Source organism: Brachycentrus maculatus, unplaced genomic scaffold (genome assembly GCF_059751285.1).
Source record: "Brachycentrus maculatus isolate JH-2025_06_01 unplaced genomic scaffold, ASM5975128v1 h1tg000188l, whole genome shotgun sequence".
Taxonomy (NCBI): domain Eukaryota; kingdom Metazoa; phylum Arthropoda; class Insecta; order Trichoptera; family Brachycentridae; genus Brachycentrus; species Brachycentrus maculatus.
In genome coordinates, this window is record NW_028280939.1 from 261039 (window position 1) to 283909 (window position 22871).

A 22871-nucleotide genomic window follows, 5' to 3' on the forward strand; every position below is an offset into this window, starting at 1 on the left:
TTATGCAATATTGGAAATGTACCTTTTTGGTGAGGACCTCCACATTTGTCCCTCAATCCTCAATCTTTTTCTAGGAAAGCGGAAGATGATGGAGTGTTTTTCGGAGGGTGGGCTCGCATGGCTCACCCGATATCCGGTTTCGCCGTAGTGGAGGTGGCCAAGCCCAACATCGGCGAGAAGAAGCCATCCCGGGTGCGGGCCGACGTCACCGTCATACTCTCGGTCAAGAACGACATCAAGTCAGAGTGGGAGAATCTGAGGAAAAGAGATGTCTGCTTTCTCATCACCATCAAGCCGACTCAGCCGATTGGTGAGAACCAATTATATCTGTCTTTTTAGCAAAATATTCAGTGTTGCCTGGTTTTAAATTTTCCTTTACACGGTAAAAAAAAAATATTTGTGCTCTTTCTCATTGTACAACATCTTCGACATTACAGATTCTCCTCATTTCTGAGTTTCTTACTCTGTCACTAAGTGTTGCGCCTGCGATGGGTCGTAGAGTCTTCATCTAAATGGTTCTATGAAGGCTTTTTGCTTTTTGTTAGTTGTCAACATATTTCAATATATTTTTCAATACTGTTTCGATATTATATTATTGCTTATATAATAAAGGTAATTTATTGAGTAATGATCTTATTTCCTATTAAAAAAAACGCATTCTGTGAATTAATTCTCTCTAACCCTTATCCGCACCGAATGATCTTGATCGTTAATTATATGAAGGCAAGGTGATCACTCCTGCGCTTCAGGGACCAGTCCAGAGTGATAATAAATAAATATTAGAGTTTTAAAAATCACTAATATTTTTTCTCACCCCCCCTGGGAATCGAACCTGGGACCTCCAGCATGGTAGTTAAATACGCTGACCATTACACCACGTCGCCTCCGTGGTGAATTAATTATGTTTTCTTTTTCTTTGTGAATCTTTTCTTGGAACCTTTGTGAATATACAGCAAGATTACTTTAGCTATTATATAACAATATTAATATTATTATAATATCAGATACTGGATTATTCACACTACGGATGAGATGTCAATTTTTTAAAGGTGTCTTAACTTGATATGAAACATGTATCATTATTCTCTTTTTTATGAAGGAAGATGGAAGTCTGAGCATCCCAGGGCTTAGGACCTCGCATTTGGTTGGCTTAAGTGATCGCTTTATACACTTGTTGTAATGTTCACCATTCTGCCCATTATTGAACATCATCCTTCTTCTTCTTCTTTATGAGCCCTCTGACCTCCACTTCTGGATATAGGCCTTTTCCCCTTTTTTCCATTTGAACATCCATATTGCATTAACTTTTGAAACCTGTATACCATATATATGAAATGGTCATAGATCTTTCCGCATAATAGGGTTTTTGATGCATTTTTGAAGATGACCCTGGGATGCCCAGACTTTCATCTTCTTTCATAAAAAAGGGAATAATGATACATGTTTCATATCAAGTTAAGACACCTTTAAAAAATAAGTAATTATGTCCCTTTGTGCCACCATGCCCACTCCTTTCATCCTACGAGTATATAAGTTGATTCATTAATATGTCTGATTCTAGTGCATGTTTAACCTCGGCTCGTAACGCATGTCTGTGTTGAAACCTTTAGTGCATGTTGGTCTTCGGGTCGACCAAAAATCGCATGTGTTAGACATTTTGTGTAGTTTTGAGTGTGTAAATGGTGCTATGGTGGTGAAGGGTGGTATTGTTTGCATGCTGTGGTAGTGATTGTCCTGACGGGTACGTCTCGGAACCGGTAGACATAAAAATCGTGGCGAGTGGTTATATACTAATATTATTAACATTTTTGTAATATAATAAATAAGTTAAAATAACTAACCACAAAGTAAATGCTTTAAATATTAATAATATTGAGAATATAGTTATTATGTTTTGATATGTGAAAATATTTGGTTTCAGGCACTAAGTACGACCACCACAAGCCGTTCCTCTCGCAGACGGGCGTGGTGTGCGTGCGCGGGTGCGAGGTGGAGGGCATGCTGGACGCGGGCGGGCGCGTGATCGAGGACGGCATCGGGGAGCGCCCGCAGCTGGCCGGGGACTCGCGCACCTTCCGGGTGTGCCTGGACCCCAACCAGTACGCGCAGGACCTGGACGCGGCCAGCAAAGGGAAGGAGGTAATATTTTCAACGAGCAAGCCAATGAGTTTATATGCATGGAAAAAATGTAAATTGTATTAGACTCTATTAAAAAAAAAATATTTACTTAACATATTGTTATATTATTTATTGATTTGGCATTAATACCACTTTTTATTTCACATGACTAGTTTCGAAAACTACAGAAGTATTCTATTATATAAAAGAGAAATATTTTTCATAAAATTTCATTCTATTTCTGTGAGACTAAGCGGCTCATTATTAGAAATAGGTATCAAATTGTGGTAGAGTGGGTTTGAACCGAGAAAATCTGGCTCAAGAGTCCGCCACACTAACCACGGGACCACAACCTGACACAAATTTATTTGCAGGTGAAAAGTAAAACATACGTTTTACTTTTCATCTGTAGATATAAACATCTGTAATTTTCGAAACTAGTCTTGTGTTATGAAATAAAACTCATTAAATGGTATTATACAAGTGTTAAATAAAAAAAATTAACATATTGTTTGCGGGAAATGTTAAAAAGCCCTGTTGGTAGAGAGCGGGAGACGCTTAAAAGTATTCTATTTGCTTACTTTTGGTACAGCGCAAGACCCCAAAAAGTATTGTACGGATTGGAGTTGGGTTTACGGTTACTTGTGATTAGTATAGGAGCCTAATATGTAATAGTATAAAAAATTGCTCAACAACAATGTGTTAATATTACATCATTATATATTCACTAAAGGTGGGAATATTTCGTCGTAACCTAACACGTTACGATGCGAGCATTCGTATACTCAGTACAGTGTTCCGAGTGCTCCGTCCGAAGTCGGATGCTCGCCGCGAGCAACGTTACGTTATGATGAAATGCTCCGGTCCAGTCCCTTAAGATTAAGCTGTTACATCGTAAAATCTAAAACATATTTTTACTACATCTATTATTAATTGTATGTACTAACACATACACTTTTATCCTACAGTAATAGAACCAATACATAATGCATTGTTTAAAACATTTATTTTCTTCTTTTTTCATTCTTCATATTTTCTAGCATCTCTTCCTAGATTTTTAATCTTTTGTAGTGTAGTTTGTCTGCCTCCGTAAATTAGTATTTACCACACTCTTCTACCTTGCTGGATGTCCTGGGTTCGATGCCCAGGGGGAATCAAAATAATTATTTGCACTTTTAATTAAAATTTACTTAGTAAATACCACTATTTCTTATCATCATTTTGATGCGGAATGCATCGAAACACATGTCACACTAGATTTTAAGAAATAATAATATTTACCAAGTAAATTTTAATTAAATATGGATAGGTTTTACCACAAAGTGGCTGCCGAATCAATAATAAAATAATTATTTGTAATTTTGCTTTAATATTTATTTTATACCACCTGAAGCATAGGAGAGATCACCTTATCTTCATGTAATGAACAATCAAGATGACTGTGTGTCGATATGATACAGTACCGTATGTACTATTGGGTGCAATTCAGAGTTAGTAGAAGGCATCAAGTAATTTTTAACAGAATTCATTCATCAATGGGAGTGTCTCCCGTTCGCCATTGTTGCTGATAGAAATGTTGACCATCACCTCATTTTTACGTCTTTTCGAATCTATTCTTTAGCTATTGTCTTGTCATTTGTGAAATCTGACCGTACCATTGTATGATTTTAGGATGTGTATGAATCATTCAACGTGATAATGCGACGCAAACCAAAGGAGAACAACTTCAAAGCCGTTCTAGAGGCAATCCGAGAACTGATGAACACCGAGTGCGTCGTTCCTGACTGGCTGCACGACATCATCCTCGGCTACGGAGACCCCGGCCAGGCGCATTATTCTAGGTGACCATTAACTATTTCGTGTTTAAACAGATTTTTGCACCGTAGGGTGGGTATAAGGGTCATAAGACATATATGTTCTTACCCTTATTGTTCTAAAAACTCCCTACTCATTCAGCTTAAGGGAAACTCGCAAACTGAATGATTCAGTAAGCGATCGAATGCGTGAGAAGTCACACGTGTCTCTGCGCATTAGAATTATTTTTTTAGAATATGTATTGAGATTTTTTTTTTAAGTCCTCACTTTTCAATAACTTTTTTCTTTTCAAAACCATATACATATTTTCATCGAAGAAAAACAATTTTTTTCAACACAAAAGTGATGTTAAAAAAAAACGCTAAATGCCACCTGGGATTAAAGAAAATCAAGTTGCGGGCTATTGATTACCAGGCCTTAACTTTCTCTATTTCCTTTAATGTTTTTCACAGATACTTTGTGACACATTTTATAAACTTTTTAAAATAAAGTTTGTAGAAACCGGTTGGATAAGTGTACCAATAAAAAGTGGTTTAAACAAAGTTGTTTTATTTTATAAAATTTTCTATTTTCACTACTTTTCAGTTTTTATGGGATAAATAAAAATACAATCTTTAATGTAAAATAAACACTTCATTTTAGGATGCCAAATGAAATAGCTTCTATGGATTTTAATGACACATTCCTGGATATGGATCACCTGAGGAACAGCTTCCCGGATTATCAGATCAAAGCCATTACAGATGATCCCAAGAAGTTGGTGCGACCCTTCAAGTAAGTTTTATTGAATTTTGATTCATTATTTGATACATTATCATGTTTATCATTTACTATTATAATTTATATCATTATTTGTATCACTTTGAGGAGACATAATTTATTCGAATTTTCACAATATTCTTAGGTAATTTGTAGTCACATATATTATCACATTAAATACATTTGTATATTGAATGATGTGGTGAATAATTTTTGCTTCCTTTGATTTTAATAAAATTAATGAAATAAGATAAGCAATAATGAATTTTATTTTTTGGCATCCCAAATTGATATTCATATAAGGAAACCTGTCTACCATATTGTTTTAATTTCAGTATACTATTTAGCGTGGAATGTAATAATGGGGAGTTCAGTAAATTATGTATTTATGTTTTCAAATGCAATTTACTTTATGTGCTCCTTGATTTCGTTACAGACTGACATTTGAAGACGTGTTGCATAAGAATGACGAAGAAGAGAATGAGGGAGAAGCTTCAAATAAAGGGAGAAAGAGTATAATCGTGGAACCACACGTCCCCCCTAGTAGAGGACCATACGTGTTTAATGAACCAAAAAAGTGAGAAATATTTATAACTTATATTTTTTTGTGTAAAAGTAGCGTGCCTGTTGTGATAAAAATTATTAAATTTCACACCTCCGTGTGTTTCGTACATGCAAAACTTTTTCTTCTTCTTTATGTGTCATGTCAGGTGCCCTTCATGTCGACTATCATTGGAGACTAATTGTTCTTGTTTTGGGCAGCTCTAAATAGCTGTGTTTTGAATATTGAGAGCATTAACTTTGTGGATCATATTGATATATTATTTTGAGAAATAAAAAGACTTTGTTTTTTGATCCACTCATTTGTGAGTCTTTTTATTTCTCAAAATAATATATAGCTCTAAATAGCGCCTCGCCTGTCGTATTCCCTGTCCAATCTCGTATATTCCGGAGCCAAGAGATCTGTCTTCTGCCCACACCTCGTCAACCTTCTATTTTGCCTTTTATGATTCGGTGTATATTGCGATAGCTCATACTTCTCTCATCTAAGCACGCAACCCAGATAGGACGCCTTCCGGACTTTGATTTAGTCAGCAACTGTCGTCCTATTCTTGCCCTTCAAAGCACATTTACGTTGTTGACCATAACGACAGAAACAGAAGCGTGTGGCCGGGTAAAGCTAGTATGATATGTATCAGTACATATTCTCAGATATAATAATAAAATAAGTTTTCTCCTTAAACGAGGATAAATTAACTGTAAAGATCACTTAAACCAGCCTATGACGGTTGTCAGCCCCGTAAATGCCCAGACTTCCATATTCTTCTTCATCTTTGGTGAGATGTTAAAAAATAATATGAAAATAACTCCTGTAATTGGAGATAATCCAGATTTTGTGAACAAGTATTTGGACTCACTCAAAATGTTGTTAATAAATTATCTGGTCTAATTATAAGCTTAAATAATAAAAATGAAAATAGTATTTTATGGCGTTTCTCATGTGTGTGATTATAATCCAGGATTCGGACCTCACATACTAATATAAGAGTTTCTGCTCAATAAAAAGCTTCTTTTCATCTCACCAATAGATGTCTAGTGAAGTTCTAATGAATCATGAATAATGTTTCAAAATTGGTTCAAAATATATAGAACATCCAAGAATTTGAGTAGTGTGGTTGTCAATAATGGGTAGAATTGGTGAATGTTACACGTGTGCAAAGTGATCACTTAAACCAGCCTATGACGGTCGTCAGCCCCGTAAATGTCCAGACTTCCATATTCGTCTTCATCTTTGATGAGATGTCAAAAAATAATATGAAAATAATTTTTATTCGTATAATGTTTATTTTTCAGAAATGCCATATTGTTCACCCCAACTCAAGTGGAAGCCATCCGTGCTGGTATGCAACCAGGTCTCACTCTGGTAGTAGGGCCTCCCGGAACTGGTTTGTTCATTTTATTTTACAATTTAGGTTTATTTTATATTTTCAGAGAGAATGGAGGAATCTCATCATTCAAACAAATCTATTCCAGAAGGAATATGGCGGTTGTGCTTATGATTTGAGCGCTGTCGAATTTGTTTAATAAATATGGATTGTAGTGACATCTCCGTCATCTTGGTGCTATGGTTAGCGTGTTTAGCTACCATGCTGGAGGTCCCGGGTTCGATTCCCAGGGGGGGTGAAAATAAAAATTGGTTATTTTACGCACTAATATTTATTTAATATTACCCTGGAGTGGTCCCTGAAGCGCAGGAGTAATCCACCTTTATGTAGCTTACCTTCATGTAAGTAATGATCAAGATAACTCTGCATCAATATGATGCAGTGCCCTATGCACCATAGGGTGCGAATAAGGGTAAGAAGAAGAAGTAGTGACATCTGTGGACGTCCCATGTCCGGCAGTTTTTTTTTACTGTTTTTAAACATTTTTGCAACACAAGATACATGTTTAATAATTTTTTCCCCGGCGACTCAGGTAAAACTGATGTGGCGGTCCAGATTATCTCCAACTTGTACCACAACTTCCCGTGGCAGAGAACCCTCATAGTGACGCACTCCAATCAGGCCCTCAATCAGCTGTTTGAGAAGATCATGACCCTGGACGTGGATGAGAGGCATCTCCTGCGTCTTGGTCACGGAGAGGAAGCCCTGGATACTGATAAAGATTTCTCCAGGTATTGATTTACACATGTAAATAGTCCACACGCTGCAGAAACAATTAAGAAAATGGCTCTAATCGGTAGAAAATTAAAAATATTAACGTCCAAACATAATCTGCCAAAACTCATTAAGTTAGGAATAGAAAAATCAGTACTCTTGCAAAACTCACTATGCCAATCAACAGATCACTTTCTAAAATCTCTCAAAAAAGTTCAAATTGGTAGAAGATTTAATATTCTATCAGATTCAAATACTTGATTTTAACATTTATTATATAAATTAATAGAAAATGACATAACTAGGCGAAGCGATTGTCACAAATTAATTTTTTATGTGTTTTTTAACAATAGTAATTTTTAACTTAGTAGACTCAAAAAATTCGTGTTTGATTTTAACATTTAATATATAAATATACTTATACCTTAAAAGAAATAACGTTATATAGTATTTCATTAACATAACATATGGGGAGCGTATATTGAATACATATTAGTAAGAAATACCGACATCCGGAGCATGTGGACGGAAGATATCGTGAGGTGGGGACGACAACGAAGGCGATACTGGAATGATCATGTAAACAGAATGTCAGATGACAGACTTCCACGTATCCCCCTTCGAGAAATCCCCTGCCTGGGGGTCTGTGTCCTGAAGGACACAGACCCCCAGGCAGACCTCCAAAAAGTTGGAAAGACAGCTGGGAGTCAACATCCCAAGAGCTACAAGCGGAGGCACAAACAGATCCTTAGGATCTTGAAAAAGAAGAAGAAGAAGATATTATTAAACAGATGGTAGAAAATTAGTAAAGTACTATGTGTGTACTGTATTACAAATTTCTCGGCTAATCCAAATAGGCCATAGCCCCAATTAGTTTGGATTTCCGGGTTTCCATTGTAGCGCTCTTTGTGTTCCTCTCCTAAATATCTATTTCATCCTGTTACTGCATTTCACTGTATCTTTTACTTACCAACTGTTTATGACGTAAGGTACGGTCGAGTGAACTATGTGCTGCTCAAGCGTCTGTCGCTGCTGGAGTCTGTGCAGCGCCTGCAGGAGAGCTTGGGGGAGGCGGAGGGAGGGGACGTGGGGGCCACGTGCGAGACGGCCGCGCACTTCTACCTCTACCAGGTCCTCGCGCGATGGGAGAAATTCCTCTCCGTGTGCAAGGGCTCCAAACAGAAGGTATGCTTACCCAGAAAGTCCAAAGTATTTATTCAATATTACCCTGGACTAGTAAATAAAACGCTGGATTGATCACCTTGTCTTTTTACATAATTCATGTACAAATATTTATATTTAAAAACAACAAAATTTTTGTCATAACTGATTTGAAACCTGTTGATTGGGTTAATAATATACTTAATAAGCATACATCTAAATAAAAATGCCTCTGCTAAATAAAAGCTATCTCAAACTAACTATAGATGGCTCCCGTGAACTAAAAAATAAAGCATCATGGGACTTATGACATACATATATATGAGTTTCAAAAATTTGAGCAGTGTTTTTGTCAATCATAAGCGAATGTTATATATGTGTAAAGTTTATATTTTTCTTCATCTATGTTAAGATGTCAACGTGTACTTTATGGTTTGGTTTCAGGAAGTACCGGTTAGTTTGATCTCTTCAGAATTTCCCTTTCACGGATTCTTCGATAATGCTCCTAAACCATTATTCAAAGGGAAAACTTACGACGAAGATATGGCAATAGCTGAAGGATGCTTCAGGTACTATAAATATATCTGTAACTTTAGCTTTTGCACCTAGATATCACATTTGAACACCTATACGCCAATGTGACATTTTATATTTCAGATATATTGAACGGATATTTGAAGAACTCGATGAGTTCAGGGCATTTGAGCTGCTGAGATCGGGTCTAGATAGATCGAAATACTTGCTCGTCAAGGAAGCCAAAATTATTGCCATGACATGTACGCATGCCGCCCTCAAGAGAAAAGAACTCGTTGATATGGGTAAAGTATATATTAATCTCATTTGATACTACTACTACTACCGTCACGCCGTTTCCCCGCAGGGGTAGGCAGAGAGGATGGAACGCCACACTCTTCTGTCCTGACATACACTTCTCGCCTCCTTCACATCCATACATCTAGTCATACATGCCCTCCGATTACGCAGACTTTTGACACCGCCAGATTGTAGGTTCTGATTGATCTGATCGTGCCGAGTCTTTTTCGGTCGTCCACGTTCTGTTTTCCCTCTCACATTCGCCACATATATTTTCTTAGTCATTCTCTCGCTATCCATTCGCTCCACATGTCCATACCACCGCAAAGAACTCTTCCTAATCTTTTCAATTATTCCTCGTTCAGCCTTATATTCCTTTCTTATATCGTCGTTTTTAATTCTGTCATACAATGATTTTCCACACATTCGTCTGAGGGAGCGCATTTCAACAGCGTTCACTCTGCTTTCATCCTTCTCATTTGATGATCTCATTTGATGATCAATGAATTTTGACAAGTTAGTTTGCACTGTATGTACTGTTATTTATTAGCATGTTTTATCTGGTGATACTGGCTGGGCCTTCAAAAAAATTGGAATAAAACCATCCAAGTCACAAAAAAATATAAAAATACTACTTCACACACGTTCAGTTCAAAGGACGGGCTGAAAATCATAGAGATTCAGGTAATATTTTACTGTCTTTGATTTAAATTTTACTTCGTAAATACTAGTATTTCTTAAAATCTATTTTGACACCGTATATCGTTTGAAAATTATGCTGAATGGACCGAAACACGTGTCACAATAGATTTGAAGAAATGGTAGTATTTGCCAAGAAAAATTTAAACTAAAAATGGATAGTTTTTACCACAAAGTGACTACCGAATCTATTAATGAAAATATATTACAGTTTTAAAGGATTTTTTATTTTAATTTTAAATATGTTTATCTACCATACCAAACTTCTTCAAACCATTATGATTTTATATGTCATTATGTTTACTTTTTCACTTATTTGAAAATTATCTTTACTATACTTTGTTTTATGGATAATCTTCATACAAATATTACTGTATATTTTTTATTGACTATTTGTCACTTGCATTCTACCCCTTCTGATTTGATCATTTTCTGTTGCTAGATTTTATAGATTGGCAGGTGCCAGTGATAACCATCCCTGTAATGAATTCCTATGCCAAATCGCCATTTCAAAAAAACTTATTTGTTTCTATGGACATATCTATAAAAAAACGCAATCCCCCAATGGATCCAGTATTTGTGCACAAAGATTTACACTCAAAAAATTGTTGCCATTTTATAATGACTTATTCTACAATTATATTTTCAGGTTTTAAGTATGACAACATCCTCATGGAAGAGGCAGCTCAAATATTGGAGATTGAGACGTTCATTCCTCTCCTCCTCCAGAACCCTCAGGATGGATTCTCTCGCCTGAAAAGGTGGATAATGATAGGAGACCATCACCAACTGCCGCCAGTCATCAAAAACATGGCGTTTCAAAAATATTCTAACATGGAGCAGAGTCTGTTTACGAGGATGGTGAGACTCGGCGTTCCTACTGTAGACTTGGACGCGCAAGGAAGAGCTAGGGCCAGGTAAATAGTAATTTCAGCTAATTTTTTGTATAATGCTTCTTCGTTTCACTAATAGATGTCACCAGTGAAAACTCTAGTGATTTTTTTGCATACAATGTTTCAAAATTGAATCATATATATACATAGAACTTCCAAGAATTTGAGTGGTGTGGTTGTCAATCATGGGTAGAATTGGTGAATGTTTATATGTAAAGTGATCAGTTAAACGAGCCTATGACGGTTGTAAGCCGCGTAAATGCCCAGACTTCCATAATCTTTTTCATCTATGTTGAGAAGTCAATTTTTTTTGTATATTAAAAGCATTGTTAACATTGTGGTATGGTAATATAACGCTCCTTATCACTAATCATTCATAGACCGTAATTTTTTTATTTTAATCTACATTGAACTGATGATGAAATGATTATTCCGAATCCGGTGGTCACAAAATTGCGTTTTTTAAAGTGGTATTATATAAAGTGAACGATGAATGATGATGATAGCTTTGTTCCTATAAATAAAAACAGTGACATTATTGTACAACACAAAAGATTGTGAATAGAAAATTAATCTTCCAATTCATCTTCTGTAAAAAGGGACTACATAGACTTTGCTTCACATGTTTTTTTTTTACTTTTTCAGCATTTGTAATCTTTACAATTGGCGGTACAAGTTGCTTGGTAATCTGGGTCATGTTCTGAACCTTCCCGAGTACAGGGTGGCCAACGCCGGCTTCTGCCATGACTTTCAGCTGATTAACGTAGAAGACTTCAATGGCATTGGAGAAAGTGAACCCAGTCCATATTTCTACCAGGTACGGGACTTTATTATTATTATCAGACAATAATGATTGTGCTATCGATTCAAAACCACTAAGATAGTAAAATGCACAGACAATTTTGTGGTTATTTATTTTTATGCAAATTATTATCTTTTTATGGGTTAAATGCACTTTAAAGAGATAATATGTATCATCCTGGCAAAATATCTCTAGTCATAAACTCTTATTATGAGATTTTATTTATTGTTTCGGCATTAACTTTGTGGTAAGACATGTTACAATGATTAAAGAAAACACTTCGTTTTTTACCACTTGAGTTTTATTATAGACTACATGTTTCAGAAGTTAAACTTCCATCATTCAGGTCTGTATAATAACTAAAATATAAAATATAAAATTTTTCTATAAATAAGGAGAGGGGAAAGTAAGGGGAAGGGGTTAGTTACTTTCCCCTCTCCTTATTTATAGAACAATTTTATATTTTATATTTTAGTTATTATACAGACCTGAATGATGGAAGTTTAACTTCTGAAACATGTAGTCTATAATAAAACTCAAGTGGTAAAAAACGAAGTGTTTTCTTTAATCATCTTATCATGAGATAGTCAACAACAACAAATGTAAAAGTTTGAAATTGAATGACATATTTCGCACACTTGCTCTCAATTTAGATTCCCCATCTAAATTCACTAAAGTAACATGTTTAGGAGTTGCTCCAATATGATTCCAACCGTAAAAATATTCAAGTTGTCAAATTGTGATGCCAGGCCAAATGTGCGATTGGCACCATTTCTGTTAGCATTGTTACAATCTGAATGCATCTCTCTCACAGCTGGCAAGTCAAACGTTTCACCTTACCGTGAGCTCTTCTGCCTGATAAATTATATTAGTGTAATAAAGAGAATGGGACTTTAGAAACTGCATGTGATCATCTTTAACAAGGATAATAATAATACAAATAATAAATTTGGATTATTTTGTCCGCCTCTGTAGTGTAATGGTCAGCACGCTCGGCTACCGTTCTGGAGGTCCCGGGTTCGATTCCCAAGGGGGGTAAAATAAATATAAGTGATTTTTTCACAGTAATATTTATTCAATATTACCATGGACTGGTACCTGAAGCGGAGGGCTGATCACCTTTCCTTCATGTGTAAACGATCAAGATAACACTGGGTTTATAATATGACACAGTGCCCTATGCACCATTGGGGTGCGGATAAGGGTTTTATTATATTATTATTATTATTATTTATATAACCCCATTTTCGTAAAATACTACCTCAAGGGCGCAGAACCTTACCCACATCAGTAATTTACTCTTTCTAATAAAAAAATGTTGTTTTTTGTAGAACCTAGCGGAAGCGGAATATGTTGTAGCCGTATTTATGTTTATGCGTTTGATTGGATATCCCGCTGAAAAAATCTCAATTCTGACTACCTATAACGGGCAGAAACACTTGATAAGGGATGTAATAAACATGAGATGTGCCGACAACCCACTTATCGGAAGACCTCATAAGGTAAATATTGATTTAGTTTTGTATCTATCTTTTTTTGAATAAATATGCTAATCATTTAATATGTAAACTATTATTACTATTTTTGAATGACTTATCTTAACACAATTGTTATCAGGAGCCATATAAATCATAAGTGAAAAGCGAGAGCCGACAAAACTCGCTTTATACAAATTATTGGGGTTGCAAGTAACTTGTGAACACAGGCCATATATACATACCTGTTAAGCATCATTTATCGTTACACATCGAAGAATGCACCTATCTGCCAATTCATAGAATTTTAATTTAAGTTTTACATTCCGCATCATTTTCAAACACCGTATTTGAAAATGATGCATAATGCATCGAAACACGTGTCACAATAGATTTTTAGAAATAGTGGTATTTACTAGGTAAAACTTAAATAAAAAATGGATAGATTTTACCATAAAGTGACTGCCACATCATTTTCAAACACCGTATTTGAAAATGATGCAGAATGCATCGAAACACGTGTCACAATAGATTTTAAGAAATAGTGGTATTTACTAGGTAAAACTTAAATAAAAAATGGATAGGTTTTTACCATAAAGTGACTGCCGAATCAGTTAATGAAATCGTGGAATTTTATATTGAAGGACACAAGGATTATAAAAAAATAATAAAAACTCTCACATTGCAAATGAATAATATATATACGGTTAGGGAAATTTACTATCAATAAATATTATTGATTAGTAAATATTTTGGTCAACTATTGATTTGTATTTCTTTTATAATTTTGTAAAAAAATACTATCCTAAATTATATTATTTATTGATTTGGCATTAACTTTGTACAATGACATGATTATTTTATTAAAATATTATTATTTTATTAGTCTAAGAATTAGAATAAGAGAACATCGCCGTGGACTAACAAGTAATTATTTTTCGGAATTTGCAAATCATATCATCGAAACTAACCACTCATTTGACTCTCATACACTTAAATTATTACACTCTGTTACAAATAAAGGTCAAGTCATGAATAATTTAGAAAATTTAGAAATACATAAAAATTTAAATTCAGATAAAACATTAATTAATAATATATTGTTTCAAAATACGTCACCATTATTATCAATGTTTCCTTTTACAAAAAATCTTGTTCCTTAACCCCCGTCCCTATATTTATTAACCTATATATACACCTAAATATATTTTTGTTCGTTAGTTTTAATATGTACCAGAAGATGAAAACATCTGTTGTTTTCGAAACTAGTCATAAATAAAATAAAACTCATTAAAGTGGTATATCCTAAATTATGATAAACCTAACCTAACTAAATTTGCCTCTCCAGGTCACGACAGTGGACAAGTACCAGGGCCAGCAGAATGACTATGTGCTGGTCTCCCTGGTGCGGACTCTGGCCGTAGGCCATCTGAGGGACGTGCGGCGCCTCGTGGTGGCCATGTCTCGAGCGCGCCTCGGTCTCTACGTCTTCGCCAGAGCGTCTCTCTTCAGGAACTGCTTTGAGCTGCAACCCACATTCCATCAGGTAGGACTGGGTGAACCCAACTTCGTGTATATTAAGATAATGCTGAGATAGGTATAGGGGGATCTCTAGACCGTACACAGGGGCTACCTTAATAGCTTGTAGCAAGCCATCAGCCTGTACAAAGGGGATCTCTAGACCTTATACAGGAGCTAACTCAACAGCCTGTGGTAACCTAGCAGCTTTATAGTCAAAGCTTAACTCTAAGGTGCACAGTTTACACCCGCGCTGTGCCAAGCCGTTTTTGCGCAAGGTATCGGACCCTCCCAAAAATGAAACCCTAAATATATAAGAGCATGTATACACTTAGAGCGGCTGAACTGTACTGCTTTACCGTTTAATTTTCTATACAATGTCTTTGAAAGTGTAGCACTGTAGAAAATATGTGAAAATCTCTCTTTTGTAAATTTACCTTGCATATATGTATAAGCAGGGTACAAATAATAAAGGAAATAAAAAAATAAATAAAACAATCAGCTTATTTAAGGGGGATCTCGAGACCTTATACAGGGGCTACCTGAACAGCCTGTGGCACACCATGAGCCTGTACAAAGGCGATCTGTAGACCTGATACAGAGGCAATCTCAACAGCCTACACAGAGAACCAGAACATCTAGCGCTTCGACTCCTTTCGTTATTTGTGTGAATAGAATTTTTCCTTTGGTTTGAGGTGGAATTGAAGACAATAGATCTTGCAGCAATAACCTTGCAAATTGGTATTTATTTATATTTTGCAGGAGGCAGTCAAATTGGGGCAAATTTTATGGTCTTGATATATCTTTTGTAGTCTTAGAATTGACTTTACTTGGAGACTTTTTGATTGAACTGAAACCTTTTTTTCTAGTTGATGTCCCGCCCCCTTGCGCTGGAGCTGTGTCCCCAGGAGCGCCACCCGACAAGGCGCGCAAGTGGCGCCCCCCTGCCAGGGCCCCCACTCGTCATGGCCGACATGCCACAGATGGCCCAGTACGTCTACGACTTCTACATTCAACGAGTGCGGAGTATGAAGAACGAATTTGCCGTAAGATTCTTTTGGAAATTATGTTTAATTATAATTTAACTACTTTTGTAAAGGTCCTTACCAAAAAGTTACATTTCCAATATTGCACAAAAATCCTTTAAATGCAAATTTGTTCTGTTTACTGTATTCTATCGAAATCTTAATTAAAGTTGCGACAAAACGTGACCAAAAATGTGTTAATATTAAAAATGAAATCATTAAATCGCACCAAAACTTAATAATTTTACAAGCTAGAATTCCTGATTACTTAAAATCATTTATAATGGAAATGTAACGTTTTGGTGAGGACCTCTACATTTGTACCCAATATGTTTCCAGTGTTTTTTTCAAAATATTGCATGTCCACTTGCTATCATTTAATTTAAGCTTTAAATCAATTTTCCAAATAATAACCGTCCGCCTCCATAGTGTAGAGGTTAGTACGCTAGGCTACCATGCTAAAGGTGCCGGGTTCAACTCCCAAGAGGGTCAAAATAAATATTAGTGATTTTTCAGTCTAATATTTATTTAATATGACCCTGGACTGGTACCTGAAGCGGAAAGCCGATCACCTTTCCCCTTGTATTAAACGATCATGATAACACTGCTTCTATACTATGCAGTGCCCTATGGACCATTGGGTGTGGATAAGGGTTAAAAAAAGAATCATAACCTGTTTTATATTTTTTTCTATTTTAAAACAGAAAATTATAAATGAAAACATGATTTTCATATATTTGTAGAAACATAATTGAAATTGAAAATATAAAACTTATCATTATCCCCGATATAGATGTACACCTAGATCTGAAACACTTTATCGGGTAAACTTTGGGAGCTTTGAACACAACATATACTTTTCCAGGCCTCCAAGAAGCAGTGGTCCGCTCCCGGAGAGGCCGTGATGCAGCGGGGCCCGCAGAGGTTTGTACCGCAGCACCCGGGGGCCGACAGGGACTCGGACAGCGACGGGGAGGGCCCCTCCGTGCAGTCCACCAGACCGAAGAAGGCCAAGAAGAGCACCAAGCAAACCACCAAGGAGGACGAGATCACGCAGCAGTTTCAAGTCACCGAGATACGGAATGAAATCGAGGATATGGAGACATAATTTGCAAGATTCCAATCAATCATTTCTTGTGAAAACATTTCAATAATGTATAAATCAATACTGGAGGCTTCTAATAGTAGTGGCCGAAATGTCAGCAACAAGTGCGAACGAAACGTGGAATAATATCTCACGCAAACTATGTACATCGGTTACATTAAGGTGAAGACTGACCGGAGCATTTCGTCGTAACATAACGTCATAACGTTACGACGAAATGCTCCGATCAGTCTCCACCTTTACATTTTGAAGATTACCGTTTTGATTTACCAATGGTTTGAATAGTGCTCAGTAGTTTTCACTGGGCAAAGTCAACACATCATGTTTTACCCAGCAAAAATATTAGTCAACCTGCTAGAGCCGTTGTCAGCATAAGATCTGTTATAGCATCTTGCCAGAGAAAATTAAATGTTCTGAGTTTGAGTTTTTTTTTTAAACTTATCATTTGTTTAAAAATAGTAAACATTGATTTGTAAATGTATAAAACTTCGAAAGCATTAAAATACCAGCGTAATTCACAAAGATTATTTCAGCGTTACTTTTAAAAAAAATGTAGCGCACAGTAGAATTTTTTTTTTTTACAGATGAATAACATTATAATGTTTTGTTCAATTAAATACTACTCGTAGGATCAATAACCATTAGTTTAAAACCACAAGGATACTGCTACACCACAATTATAATCGGATTTGTTGTATGAATGTTTTTTTTTATTAAATAAATGTACCAAACCTGTTTTTTATTTATTTAAATGGATTAATTTTTTAAAAGAGATGACACTCGATACAAAATCATGGAAGTATATCAAAACTATTCACTGGCATGGAGAATACTACACTTTGTGGTAGGTCCCTTCTCTAACTGCCGCTTGGCCGCATTCTGTTTGTAGTCAGTCCTCATAAGAATCAGACAAAGTCAGACAATCCAGTTAGAGACCAAGATCAAAAAAAGTGACGATTGCCAGTGCCCAGTATCACATCCAACTACGTGTCATTTTTAAATTAAAGTTTCGTCAAAACATAAAATGTATATTTTTGAGATGCGTAATTTTTTATATTTTTCCAACACAAGGGACAAATAAGGTGAAATTTATAACATAAAAATACATATGTAGGTACATTTTATAATCCGATAATATTTTAAGATATATAAATTTTTTATATCAAAATTCACAATGGTGGACGGGTGGATATCTCGACGCTGATTTCGATGGTCGAGGAGGACTTCCCGCACGCGGTTTAGCTGGCCGTATGTGAGCTCCCGAATTTGCTGACCTGGGAGGCGGTTGACGACTTACTGCGTTGTCTGTATTGGATAGTGGTTGAGGACTTGCTCCATAATCCGGGGCATACAGTGGTGAAGGGCTTCCTCCATATTCCGGGATAGATAGCGGCGGAGGACTTCCCCCATATTCTGGATCAGATGATAATAAGGGTCTTCCGCCATATTCTGGGTTAGAAACTGGTGGAGCGCACGGACACGCTGGACATGGAGTTTTTGGTGAATTTTCTTCATTAAATTTAGTTGCTCCAATGTCTCTTGACTTGTTTTTACATATCTTGTTAAGTTTTATGCAAAAGTACAATAAAATAATAAATATCAGTATTGCAATAACGATGGAGCATGTAATTGTAGATGTACGTTCAGAGCTCTTATTCATTATCCTGGTTTTTTCTTGATTTTATACCTTGTACCTGAGAAAAAAAGTATAATCAGCTTAATTCAGTACATTCAAGATTTACTAGAATAGATATATAATAGAAAAAAATCAGATTTATTGAATTTTGGTGCACAACTTATACATATTTCGTTATCCGCCCAATCGTTTATGTATGCGACCCATATATCGAGAGTTTATGTAGCGAATTAACTTTAGGTTGCTAATCAATCTGGTAAATGCTGCTATTAGAATTTAATCAGAACCTTAAACAAAAGTGATCTTTGTCACAGCGACCCCCTGATATGTATATTATTCTTACTTATATATTGTGACCAACTGAACATCCCATCATTGACTGTCAATCTGTGTAATTTTGAAAAAGCTAGAATGAATCAGTTAAAATTGACACCCTGATATGTATATTATTCTTACTTATATATTGTGACCAACTGAACATCCCATCATTGACTGTCAATCTGTGTAATTTTGAAAAAGCTAGAATGAATCAGTTAAAATTGCAGTCATTTGTGTTATGTACTAAAGCATCCTGATTGATCTGAACCCGGTAAATTAAGTCCACTGTTTATCGTCAAATTAAGAAGGAATTTGTGAAGACTTAAATCATTCAAAGAAAACATGATTTGATATGTAAAAGGATCCATAGAATTATATACTCACAATTTGTGTAAAAAAAAGTATGTATTATTTTTACATTTATATTTGCTTTTTTCGTTATTCTACGTTTAATTTAAATTAAAAACAGTAAATAATAAAATTCAATTTCATTAGATGATAAAAAAAACAAAACTATATAACCATGGAGAAAAATAAAACAGAAAAATTGTTTCTATTTTTGAATATTGTTTTTAATAATGAAGGTTTTATTTGGCTGGTGTTATGCAGGTAGGAACTAGTCTTTGTTCAGTTCCAATGGAGATAGTCAGACTGAGTACCTTTCTCATTCTAACCCTTACCTTCGACCAATGATGCATAGTGCACTGCATTGTATAGATGTTAGTTTTCTTGATTGTTAATAACATAAGGGCGAGGTGATCAGTCCTTCACTTGAGTGAAAAATCCTTTTTCTTTCTTTGTCTCCCTCTAAGAATTCAACCCGGGACCTCCAGCATGGTAGCCAAAGCCGCTAACTACATACTACATTATAAAGGCGGACATACCGTGCCTACTTTTATAGTAAATCTTTCAGTAAAACCTTCAACAGGCACCTTCAGTCAAATAACTTTTTTTCTCATTGAACTATTTGACTGATTGATAAGTGACTTTTTCTAAAAAAGAATAACCTGCAAAGGCTCTATTATTTTTGAGGCTTTTATGCAGGTCTGATAGTAAGGATGGGAACGATAGTTATAAAAAATACATTACTAATACTCAGATCAATTGAAACTAAATATTTCTTGAATTCATTTTGCAATAGGCCAGGTATATTGACTAGTCGGTGCATCTCTAGTTAGTAGTTTAATAGGCTTTGTAACATGACAACATTGATGTCAAGGAGTGGACAATGATGTCAGCCAATGGATACCCGCCATGTTGCATTGAGCACGTGTACTGGAAAACAACCGTTGGCAACCGCACTTCTTCTCTGGGTCGAGACCAATGTAGATCATACATAAAATCGTATCGCACTTATATTGGAAATAAACCGGGTGTTACAAACCATTGAGTATATTTCCTGACAAACACGACGGCTGTTACACAACAATGTTTTTAACCACTTTTCTATTTATACATTTTTTCTCCAACCAGTTTCGACAAAAACCTTGTCATTTAACACTTATTTTGATGATGACATGTAAACCCTGATGATGACAAGGTTCTTGCCGAAACTGGTTAGAAAAAAATGTACCAATAAAAAAATGGTTAAAACAAAGTTGTTATATTTTATAAAGTTTATAAAATGTGCCACAAAGTATCTGCAAAAAACATTCAATAATTTTTTTAAATAGGCTTTTTAATCTTAATTTATGGACGTAATCCCTTTTTATTAAATAGAATATGTCAAAACTGAGTTTTATTTATTTAAAAGTTTTTATTTTTACATTAACGGTACACAATTAAAAACAAGTATATTAATGTTTTTATATTTTCCTACATAGCTGAAAATTAAATGAGAAAGTAAAAGTGTATAAAAAATAACTCCTGAGATAAGCCACATCGGTTAGTTTGGCCTACAATAATAATTATGTAACAAAAACATGCATTTTTTGTAAGTAACACAAATAAATAAATTATTTTTTGAATCCCTCGTTAATCTGGTGGGATCCCCATAAATCAAGATGACCCCCAGAAAATCTCACTTTAGATGTCCGTGGAGGACTTCCCGAATTTACGGGTTTGGAAAGGGGTGGATGACTTTCTGCATTTACTGATTTAGTTGGCGGTAGAGTGCACTTGCATGTCGGACATCCAATTAAATTCGTTGCTCCCAGGTTTCTTTGCTGTTCTTTGCATAATTTGGGAATTGTTTGGAACATATACACTATAATGATACATATCATTATCCCAGTGACTGCTACAATCGTAATCATTGATTCTTCAGTTTCGGAATCCATTATTCTAGTTATTTTGTTCTAGATTTTACTAGTTGGATCTGTTGGAAAAATTAATAAATATATTATTAAAATTTAGTAATAATAATAGTTCCCAACTCACGCCCGTTTATATTGTCTTAGGCAAGTGGGGCCATCTATGAGGCGCATGTGGCTGAACATGCCAATTTTGGACTTCATAATTCAAGCACACACTGCGCACTCCGTGTCCTCGTCACTTCTGTTGTGCCGGAAGCCGCGCGCAGTGAGCAGTTTAGCAATTTAGTATATTCACCCGCCTCCATGGTGTAATGGCTAGCGTGTTTATCTACGTGCTGGAGATCCCAGGTTCGATTCCCAGGAGGGGTGAAAATAAGTATCAGTGATTTTCTATTCTAATATTTATTTCATATTACCCTGGACTGGTACCTGAAGCGGAGGGCTGATCACCTTGCCTTCATGTAAGTAACGATGTACTAGAATAGATTTAAAAAGAGTCAGATTAAATTAATTTCCTGATCAAATGGCCTATATTTCCTTTTTCCCTCTTCTTCATACCATTATCCACAGTATCCACACCCAATGTTGCATAGGGCAATACATTGCATCAAATTAGTGTTATTTTTATTGTTAATTACGTGAAGTTGAGGTGATTAGTCCTGCGCTTCAAGAAACAGTGCAGAGTGTTGTGTAAATAAATATTAGAGTAACAAATCACTTATATTTATTTTAACCAACCTGGGAATTGAACCCGGGACCTCCAAAGGTAGCCAAATGCATTAATCACTACACTACAAAGGCTTTACATACCTTTCTATGCTTTACACATACACATAAAAATACAAAAAAAAACATGCATTTTACATTATTGAGATGTAGAAGTAAAAGTGTTTTTTTTTCTAAGCGACTTTAAATTTAATCATGCCACAAAGTTAACTACTTCTTTGTGACTTAAAGCATCATCTTTAGGTCAATATTTCAAGATAACAGAAATATGTATTTTCTACAGAAAAATACTGGATATTCGGAACCCCTAAGTTAAAGAATCTTCATTACATGAAAAAATCATTATGAATGGCGTTAAATATATCACTTAAAAATTTGAGCACTTTGTTAATATTAAATTACCTTAAGAAAACCTGATTTAATCCACAAATCTATGGAATTAATCTCACGGTTAAAAATATATATTTTGTATTATGTAAGTCAAATTTAACAGCAGAAAATAATAAAATTTACATCCATTTTATTTGATAATTATTATAAAACCAATTCCATAGAAAAATTATGATCAAAATTCTATTTTTGAATTTTTGTTATAATCTTATTTAAATTGCATGAAATAAATATAATAAGGTACTTTTTTATTACAAGAAAATATTATTTTTACGATACAGAGCGACATCAAGGGATGTCAACTATAACAACAACATGACTATACAATCTGTAACATTGATCATTCTACCCAATAACCTTTGCGACCTTGATAGATAATAAAAATATGAAGATTTTTATTGATATCTCAACCAAGATAAAGAAGTTTTTATTGAAGTGGAAATATGACTTAGCTAAGAAATAGCTAAACTAAAACTTAGCTAAAAAATGACTTAACTAAGTCAGCCAATGACAGGTCGTAAGCTCTGTAAATGCTCACACTTCCATATTTCCACTTCAATAAAAACTTCTTCATCTTGGTTGAGATATCAATAAAAATCTCCATAATTTTTTTGTTGCTTGTATAAATAAATAAACAATCGAATGTATGTAATCGTTTTTGTGATGAACATTTTTGAATTTTAAATATTTAAAAATATATATT

The 22871-nt window shown here is 35.1% G+C and overlaps 1 protein-coding gene and 1 long non-coding RNA gene across 2 annotated transcripts in view; one reads left to right on the plus strand and one right to left on the minus strand.

Annotated features, from left to right (window-relative positions):
• LOC148307809 (RNA helicase aquarius) overlaps positions 1-17574 on the plus strand; it is a 120952-nt gene extending 103378 nt beyond the window's left edge. Inside the window, exons 12-27 of the mRNA XM_088262781.1 lie at positions 75-310; positions 1922-2139; positions 3790-3959; positions 4576-4707; positions 5129-5269; positions 6547-6638; positions 7171-7369; positions 8342-8537; positions 8958-9082; positions 9171-9331; positions 10675-10942; positions 11564-11735; positions 13052-13222; positions 14544-14741; positions 15583-15759; positions 16604-17574. Coding sequence (XP_088118907.1) covers positions 75-310; positions 1922-2139; positions 3790-3959; positions 4576-4707; positions 5129-5269; positions 6547-6638; positions 7171-7369; positions 8342-8537; positions 8958-9082; positions 9171-9331; positions 10675-10942; positions 11564-11735; positions 13052-13222; positions 14544-14741; positions 15583-15759; positions 16604-16846 — 2899 coding nt within the window. The 3' untranslated portion in view covers positions 16847-17574. The remainder of the gene's footprint in view (positions 1-74; positions 311-1921; positions 2140-3789; positions 3960-4575; positions 4708-5128; positions 5270-6546; positions 6639-7170; positions 7370-8341; positions 8538-8957; positions 9083-9170; positions 9332-10674; positions 10943-11563; positions 11736-13051; positions 13223-14543; positions 14742-15582; positions 15760-16603) is intronic.
• Positions 17575-20520: 2946 nt separating this feature from the next.
• LOC148307812 (uncharacterized) lies at positions 20521-22482 on the minus strand. Its single transcript, XR_015837778.1, has 2 exons — positions 22181-22482; positions 20521-21114 (listed from the first exon to the last, which is right to left on the minus strand). It is a non-coding gene; the product is annotated as an uncharacterized LOC148307812 (long non-coding RNA).
• Between the last annotated feature and the right edge of the window lie 389 nt (positions 22483-22871).